This window comes from Malania oleifera, chromosome 3, assembly GCF_029873635.1.
Source record: "Malania oleifera isolate guangnan ecotype guangnan chromosome 3, ASM2987363v1, whole genome shotgun sequence".
NCBI lineage: Eukaryota > Viridiplantae > Streptophyta > Magnoliopsida > Santalales > Ximeniaceae > Malania > Malania oleifera.
Genome location: NC_080419.1, coordinates 19,607,204 through 19,616,552, shown reverse-complemented (window position 1 = coordinate 19,616,552; position 9,349 = coordinate 19,607,204). Strand labels below are relative to the sequence as shown.

The following is a 9,349-nucleotide window of genomic DNA, read 5'->3' as shown; positions in this document are numbered from 1 at the left end:
CTTCAATTAATAAATTTATAATAGGCGGGTTTATCAAAGTTGAATCCCATATTTTCTGAATGTATAAAATACAACGACAAAAATTATGAATGATAAAAATATGATCTCCAATAAATATATCAGAAGTTATATTGGTCTGGTACTTTTCAGATAGGAAAAAGGAGTACCATGAATGAAGTCACTTAGACAACTGGATTTCTTGTCCCGCTCAATCTACTTTCTGGTAGAATTTCCATCATAAAATAAAAAATTAAGGAAAAAACTTTTGATGAGAGAAGAATAAGAATACTGTGTCAAAGCTCATATTGTGTTAGTTCAAATAGCACAAGACATGAATTATTTTTATATCGAAGAGTATTACTTTTCTGTTCATAAAATAACTAAGGGTCCCTACTTGGGAATTTTTCTCGCATTGGATTCCCAAGCATTCAGAAGTCAATCAAATGTGACAGTTATTTAGAAGAGAGTTGGTAACTATAAGCCAATGTTATTTTTTTGTATATTTGGAGACCTTATTTTTTCAAAACTAAGATGGTGCTCCCACTTCACTAGATTGACTTTTTATTGTAACAATGCATTTTACATAACTGAGAGTTATTGAAGCAATTTTCTTATGTACATTGTATGAAAAGCTGGTATCCCTAATGGGGCTTCTGTTGCTGTTTAAGACATGATCTCCAGGGCCTCCCTTGCGTGTCCAAGCATGTTGAAGACTGTCCCTGCTATATGAGATGCTGTAAGGCCAGCTTCAGCCAGCTGGTCTACTGGTGATCCGTGTTCGATGTACCGATCAGGAAGAACCAGCGGTCTCCACTGCACAGGAATTTCAAAACCAAAATATTAGATATTTCTGTCCATGCTGCTCTGCATTGTACAAATCTAAAACAAGCTTTTTAAATCTCAATCGAAATCTTAGAACACATTTTACTTTGAAATCTGAATCGGGTTCAATCATTTTTGAAGTTTTGAGTCTTCCAAATGGGCAATTTTGAGCCTTTTTATCAAAATTCTATGATAAAAAATTGTTGGGTTTGTCATCCAATTTCAACCATATGGAGAGCAGTGTTAAATTTACATGTAACACCCAGTGCACAAGCCTCACACACGCCATCGGGGTTCAGAGAAATTATAAATCATGATTTAGAATAGTACCTTTATTTTCCCATCAAGAAACCCATCCAGGGCCAAGAACTGAGCAACATGAGAACCAAAGCCCCCAATGGATCCCTCTTCAACAGTGATTAAAACCTCATGTGATTTTGCCAGGCTGCGAATGAGAGCATAATCCAGTGGTTTGCAGAAGCGTGCATCTGCAACCGTTAGCTTTAATCCGTGTGGCTCCAGTAGAGCAGCTGCTTCCAAACAGTTCTGAACTGCTATTCCATATCCCAGGAGTGCCACTCTTTGCCCTTCAATCAGTATCCTGCCCTTTCCAACCTGTTGGGCAATTATCAAAGTATATGTTGAACTCAATTGTTCAAATGCGGCTGGGAAATCTTTAGGGAAGCAAACAATGTCCTAATTTGAACTTTACCTCAAGGGGAACACCTTTGTTCCCTGCTGGAAGTTGAACACCAACACCATTTCCTCTCGGGTATCGGAAACAACTAGGCCGGTCGTCAATGGCAGCAGCAGTAGCTACCATGTGGAAGAGTTCTGCCTCATCAGAAGGAGCCATCACCACCATGTTTGGGAGGCATGCCATGAAAGTTACATCAAAGGAGCCACAATGTGTGGGTCCATCTGCTCCAACAAGTCCAGCTCTGTCCATTGCAAATCTCACAGGCAACTTCTGCAGGTCGACATCATGTACTACCTGTGGTACAAACCCAGAGTATAAATCTAAGCATGGTGTTTTAACACAATTGACTAGAACCATAAAAAATATAAATATTAAGAAGAACTTAATGACTTTTTTGACTTGCCTGATCATAAGCCCTCTGCATAAAGGATGAGTAAATTGCACAAAAAGGTTTGATGCCTTCACAGGCCATCCCAGCAGCAAAAGTCACAGCATGCTGTTCCGCTATCCCAACATCAAAGCATCGAGTTGGGAAACGGCGAAGAAAGAGATTCAACCCGGTTCCTCCTCCCATCGCTGCGTGGATTGCAACAATGTCTTTGTCCTTCTCTGCTTCTGAAACTAAGGCTTCCGCAAAATATGTTGTGAACGACTGAGTAGGAGCACTGCCTTTGAATTGCTTTCCAGTCGCTGGATCAAACTTTGCCACTCCTGCCAAAACAAAACACATGTATAATTTAATTTCTTCTATCCATATGGTGATCCTTTCGTACCATTTGAAGTTAGGCTAATTTTTTATTTGGTCTTAATGAGTATGCTACTTTCACATCTACCTATGAAATATGAAATTACTTTTTCCGTTTTTGTAGTGACTCATAATTTAAGAGAGAAGTTTGTTTCTTCAAATGCTATGGAAACAAATTCATGTATGCACATATAAGTTTTGGGCTTACCATGATACTTGTCTGCAGCTCTCTCTGCATATGGATAACCCCTGCCTTTCTCAGTAACAACATGGATCAAGACTGGACCAGTTGTCTTGGTGTCCTTGACTTCTTTGAGAATGGAAACAAGATCATCTACGTTATGACCATCAACGGGACCAATATAATAAAGCCCCAGCTCTTCAAACAATGTTGATCCAGAACCGCTAATCATCCCTCGAGCATATTCGTCTACTTTTGAAGCCAGTTTGTGCATAGGTCCACCAATCTGCTTCGTAACTCCCTACAGGAACCACATCGCCATATAACAAGGCTCAGTTTGGAAAAGACCTAAAAGGATTAAAGAGTTTTCTTTAAAGCCCAGTCCTACTATTGTGAAGTAAGAGCTACCTTGGCAACCTCTCTGAGTTCTCGAAGAGGCCTGTTTGATTGCAACCTACTGAGAGTACTACTCAAAGCTCCTACAGGAGGTATGGGCCCATCTAAATTAGCGGTGGGCAAAGAAACTTGTTTGTTGTCGTTGAGAATAACAATCATGTCAGAGTCCAAGTACCCAGCATTGTTCATGGCTTCGTAAGCTTGCCCTGCTGTCATGGCACCATCACCTATGACAGCTACTACATTGTTCTTTCTTCCTTTTAGATCCCTCCCCACAGCCATTCCTGCTCACCGAATCATCTCAAAATATTAAAACCTGGGAGAGAAAGAAGCAAAGTCCTCTCTGTTTCCTTCGTTTGTTTATTATGATTAAGATTGTTACTTTGGAACTCATATCAGGCACTGGCAATTTAATTTGATGGCTAACTAATGGAATTTAATGAATTGAATCAGGAAATCCTGAAAAAGTGTCATATTAGGACTTCGATGAATGTATTAATTATTACTAAAGGGATGGTATGAAATAACAAACTAACAAAGGTGTTTATAAACAACATATCACAAAAAATAAATGCATAACTAGATGTCGGAAGCGAATTTTCTTTTAACAAATAAAATTTATTGTCAATGATGCGTCTGTGTTCTTGTGCTGCAAACCCAAGTAGTGAATATACGAAAGGGAAATTTTATGCGTCTAATTTTGCATAGCATGTCTTCAGATGAGAAAGAGTCAACTTTAACTAGACACTCTTTAACTAGAATAATTAAATTGAGCTCATATTGATTATAGCATCCTCACTATGACTTTATTCTTGTTCTCATTTACATGCAGCAGTACTTCAATAGAAAATTACCTAAGCTTGCAGAGATAGTGGTTGAACTGTGACCAGTGCCGAAGCAATCATATTCACTCTCCGAACGTTTAGTGAACCCTGATAATCCATTTGTCTGTCTCAGGGTCCTCATCCTACTTCTTCTCCCAGTGAGGATTTTGTGTGGGTAAGACTGCAAATGATCGACACACTATTGAGTTAAGAACATGTCTATTTTTCCCAATGATTAACCTTTTTTCATTAACAAGCCAATTCCCCTTACAAAAGCTAGAAAAGAGGAGAAACAAGAAAGGTGAAATCATAACCTGATGACCAACATCCCACAGTATCCTATCTAGAGGGGCATTGAAGACATAATGGAGAGCCACAGTGAGCTCGACAACGCCGAGGCTCGAGCCAAGGTGACCCCCAGTCTTGGAGACATTGAAGATCACATCAGAACGCAGCTCATCTGCCAGTTGTTTCAGCTCCTATATATATGTTTTTTTTTACATATTTTTCAGAGTCAAATCCAGAAATAAACATCAAATATATAAATATATACACATGAGCTTCAGTTTGTACCTTAAGAGACAGATTTTTCATGTGAATTGGATAGTTAATGGTGTCCAGTAGAGGAGTAGGTGGTCTCTGTGAATGATACTCCCCTCTATCTGAAAGCGATGCCCAAACTCCTCTAGACCTTTTCCGGGCCAGTCCCTGATACAACCAAAAAAAGCCAATTTCTTTTTAATAAACTTGCTTGACAGTAACTAAGATTCCAAATCAAGCAGAAGAAAACAAACAGAAAAAAATATTTTTTGCCGGGTTCTTCCTCAATGATAACCTCATCCACAACCAAGATTTAAATTTTTCAAGCAAACAAATCAGACCAAATGAACACAACCCAGTCCCCAGTTCTGCCTCGCACTGAGTTTGGCACATGGGTATTCTTTCATACACGTCATAAGTAAGTTTTGGAGGTTATCTAAAAAGATGAGATTTTCACAATAAAATCCTGACCTGATTGAGCTTTTGCTGAGATGGGCAATGAAGATCTGCTCCCCAAAACAAAGCAGAAGAGAGGGTAGCTGGACTATGAGGATCTGAAGCCGCTGCTTGGTTAAAATAAGCAGGGAATGCTAATGCACTGACAGCCATTGGATGAGTAGAACTGTAAAAGCAACAATTGCAGAATGCCCCGGAGACCCAAAAAATTTGGCTGAGAGGCCAAACGAAGCCTAGCCCACAAAAGGAAACACTGCTCAAAATGCTTCCTGCAAGAGAGAGAGAGAGAGAGAGAAGGGTCTGTGCTCCAAACTCAGAACTGATTATGGCAGTGGCAATGGAGTTCAGAACTTTGAATGAATAAAGCAGGGAAGATTGAAGAAGAGAGCAAGAGAGAAACAGGAAATCCAAGACAGGGGCGGCGACCACTGCCGGTGGGAAACTCCTATTAGAGTCAATTAGAAGGTCTCTCTCCCTTTCTCTACTGTTCTTCTGCATTTGCCATCTACTTATAGCATTTGCGGGGGAGACTTTGTGGACCATTCCGCATTTCCACCAATGTTTCAGGCTTTAAATGGCTGGCCCATTCCCATTCCCCATTCGACCACGTCAATGGAAATCACATGTGGATAGATAGATAGAGAGATTGTGATAAGTGATAATGCACCCTTTTTTTTTCTGTCTAATGGGAAATACATTGCCCCAACTCAAAAAGGCTTGTATTGGGGAAAAAAAATAACAACTCCAATTTCTACCAGTTGTGCTTTCTACTGTTTATATCTTTCTTTTGATTGATTACATCGCATATGAATGTTACAAGTATAAGAACGACAATAATTATATAATTTACTTAAAATATATATACATAATAAAATTACATCAATTTTTTTATGCACATGATATATTTAATCTTTTTTTATATTTTGATAAATATTTAATATTATTATTTTGGTGACAAGCTGATGTTGCGCAAAAGGTGTTTAAAAAAGGATTAGAAAAGAAAATTTTCTTTAAATTTCATTTAAAATATCATAAAAGTATGTTAAATTTTAGATAAGTGATTGTTTTAAAATTATTCTACACTTATTCGATTTCATTTTGTGCGTTTATCTACTTTATTTATGTGGGCAAATATTATGTGTAGCCCACAAAATCTTATCATTTAAAGAATGACAATCATTTCCTTAAAATTAGGTAGAATGGCTGATAAATAATTGAGCTTTGATTTAATATTTTTACATGAATGACAACTAACCCCCTACATGTAAGTAGAAATGCACCTAAAAAGAAAAAGATTTGCACATAACATATATATGATATATCTTCGTATATGAAGGTGCATATGTATATTTGCTGGTCTAATAAAAAATGCACTTGAAAATATAAAAAAATAACACATATATGCAATTTGTGTTCATTTCTTACAACTTCAATATTTCGATTTCAAAAAAAGACATTACACCGATTTATTTTAGTTTTTACTAGTAATGGCCAACTAAGGAAAAAGGATAAGGTTCATTAAATTGAAATATCAATTTAGGTCAACACTATTTTTAAATGACAAAAAAGGTTTGTGCCTTTCAAAAAATTTTTAAAGAAACCGTGTCCGCATGAGCTCAAAATTTAAAGAATAATTATAAAGACTAATTGGACAATAATTATATATATTATTACATAGGAACTTCAGCCGCCAACAAGCCCTTCGGACGCCCTGGTGTGGCACCAAACTTACGGATCAGCGTCCTCCCCCTAAATCTCGCTGATCAGGTAAAGTTCGGAATGCGGACACGACTTCCATGCATCAGTTGAATGTTCGGTCCCCGCTGACTCATAGAATTAAAGAAACAATAACATAAAACACTTTCCATATTTTAAACTTCTCAAGAAATTAATAGTTGCACTTTTGTGACATGAAATAACCATGCATTTAAAGATTCATTAAAAGAAACCCATTTAAATGAGGTCAATTAATGCTTGTTATGGGTTCAATTGGTTTAGCCTATTAGGCATGGTGAGCTACAATGAGGCAATATGTGAAACTCATTATGGTTCGGGCACTTGGAGAACTTTTAAGGAAGTTGGTCAAGTTAAAGAAGAGGTTCAAATGCTTTTGACAAGGAGTGGCCCAACTCTTGTCTCCAACTTGGCAATTTTTTTTTTATACTTCTCTCTTATCCCATTTCAAACTTTTCAAAAGTATTGCTAGGCAAGTCTTCCAAGCACAGTTCAGGAGAAAAAGGGGGAAATAAAGAAAATAAAAAGTGGGAAAAAAAAATAAGGTATATCTAATTGTTCGTGTGTGATTAGTTGTTGCCCATCTAAGAGATTAAGCACGTTATATGTTGAACATTTAAATAATAAAATTTACGCATGCATAAAGTGTAAATACCATTGACTATGTGATAGTAATTATAGAGCGTGTTTCTGTTCAAACTAGTTTGAATTTGAATAAATGATCATATGATATATGAAATTTCAAAGTTGAACATTTACAAATACTAATATTAATTTTATCATTTGTTTTGATGACTTTTATCTTGGGTGACTTTCATCATTGTAAGACATAATTACACTAAGCGATTGAGTCCAAAATATATATATATATGAGTGAAAATTTCAAGTTGAAATTCTATTAAATTTTCTCAATTTTTAAATTTCTAATTTTTTTTTCTAGACATTTGAATTTGTTATATGTGACTTTAGACACCAAAATCTACCCTAAGATCCCTCATTCAAAAATGCTACTAGGATGAACACTTGAATTTGTTGGAGTATAATATCTCACATTGACAACATGGAATTGAAATCCAAGGAATAAAAGCTCAAGGTAGAAAAAGGAGGCAAAGAAGACTTAAAGAAGACTTAGCTGTTAGTTGTTATTGTTATTTCTGTTATACTGTTATGGTCTTCTATGTAGTATATATATTGTTGGAAGTCCCAACCCGGAGTATATAGTCTAGAGGGGAGGTGAATAGACTCTTTTCACGGAATACATATTTTTCTACAAAATAAAAACTCTTGGTAAGATACAAGAAATTATATCGCAATATAAATATAGATCATGCACAAGATATAAAATAAAGAGTGTATGGGAGAGAAAGAACAACATCGGTATTTTTACGTGGTTCGGCACCAAGCCTACGTCCACGCCTTAGTGCCAAGCCAAGGATTCCACAATCCACTAAAGATACTCCTTCACCGATGGAAGCCTTACAACTCGAGAACAAATCCCTACACTTGGGAACAAACCCCTACCGCGCTCACCAAGAGCCTTCGCTTCAGTTCACAAAGAACCTTACAACAATGGTTCACAAAGAACCTTACAAGAGATTGGAAATACAATTTAATGTTCCTTAAATGAGCCAATATGAAATACAACCAAATCCTCACTCTATTCTCTCAAGGAATGAATCTTACAAGATAAGTGAGCAAGAGAGGATTGAGCACTTGTGAAGAATAACTAAAATGCAAAGAGCAAAGTACTTAGGTTTTGGATAAAACGATATTTTTCACAAATATGATCAATAATACTCAAAACCATATTAATGCAAGTCTAAAAGCTTGTATTTATAGTCCAAGAACCTTAGGAGCCGTTAACTAGCCGTTGGGGGGAAGAAAAAATACTTAATTTGGCAAACTAGCCATTTTCCGCCCGTTGGTGCGCTTCTACCTATTAAATTCATCGACGAAATTCTCTGAATTTCGTCAACGAGGTCCCTGAATCAGAAAAAGTCACCAAAATAAAAGTTGTGGTATTTTGTTTTAGCTTTCCAAGGACACCAAGATCATCCCATTTGGACTTTTACAAAAAAAGTTATGCCCAAAATACCGTAAGATATTCAGGACTCAAGACTGCACTACGGCAGTGACGATTATTTTGTTTTTCCTTGTCAAAAAGTATTTTAATGACTCAAACATTCTTGGACAAAATTATATGAAACATATTAAGTCTAATGAAGATTAAAACTTGTCCAAATGAGTTTACTTTTGAATATAAGATATTTTAATTAATAAAACACGTTTGAAAACCCATTTTGATATCTTATATGCTTAGTATGTCCTTTTGTAAAAATACTTGACTTTCTTTGAACCTTTAGGACATGAAATTTGTTTTAATACAATCCGGACTAAGTATAAAAATGTTCTTAAAATTAGGATGTTAAAAACTTGTCCCTTTGAAAACATATTTGAGTTTTAGGATTCATTTGACAAACTCTTATTTTAACTTAGAAAGCCATGAAAGGTGAGTTTGTGTTTATGTCTTTAGTGCAATCCTATAAACTCATGTGTCCTAGTATGCTTATGCAATGACTCAACTCTTACTCAGAAAATCATGCAGGACACACACCGCAAGAGATATAATACGCACTCACTCACACAACCCTTATTACAATTAATTTATACACAATAAAAACTCCGGAATGTGCTTTGGTGCTTCTGATTCAGTGTCCTTCCGATCTTTTCTATTTGATGTCTACTAGGTCCGATCTTTGCTTCTGATTTGGTACCTCTATGTATCTGACACTATGTACCTATACTAGATAAGATCTGCAAGGATGGAAAATACTAGAAACAACAATTAGGTTAATATCATCAAAACATATAAGCCAAGATAGTGTAGCTGACAGGGCTAACATATATTACAAGACCTCTTTGTATTTTACACTTGAAGAGTTCTATTCTTG

At 36.3% G+C, this 9,349-nt stretch overlaps 1 protein-coding gene across 2 annotated transcripts; it reads right to left on the bottom strand.

Moving 5' to 3' along the window:
* Positions 1-310: 310 nt before the first annotated feature.
* LOC131150418 (probable 1-deoxy-D-xylulose-5-phosphate synthase, chloroplastic) lies at positions 311-5,360 on the bottom strand. Of its 2 annotated transcripts, none has more exons than XM_058101119.1 (10): positions 4,680-5,360; positions 4,242-4,376; positions 3,983-4,147; positions 3,699-3,849; positions 2,857-3,128; positions 2,476-2,749; positions 1,926-2,233; positions 1,535-1,816; positions 1,153-1,437; positions 311-813 (listed from the first exon to the last, which is right to left on the bottom strand). In XM_058101119.1, the coding sequence occupies exons 1-10, from the start codon at positions 5,205-5,207 to the stop codon at positions 664-666; spliced, it is 2,550 nt and encodes an 849-aa protein (XP_057957102.1). In that variant the 5' UTR covers positions 5,208-5,360; the 3' UTR covers positions 311-663. The 2 variants fall into 2 exon arrangements, with proteins under 2 accessions (XP_057957102.1, XP_057957104.1); XM_058101121.1 differs by having other exon boundaries at positions 1,535-1,812; positions 1,922-2,233; positions 4,680-5,354.
* Positions 5,361-9,349: the final 3,989 nt, after the last annotated feature.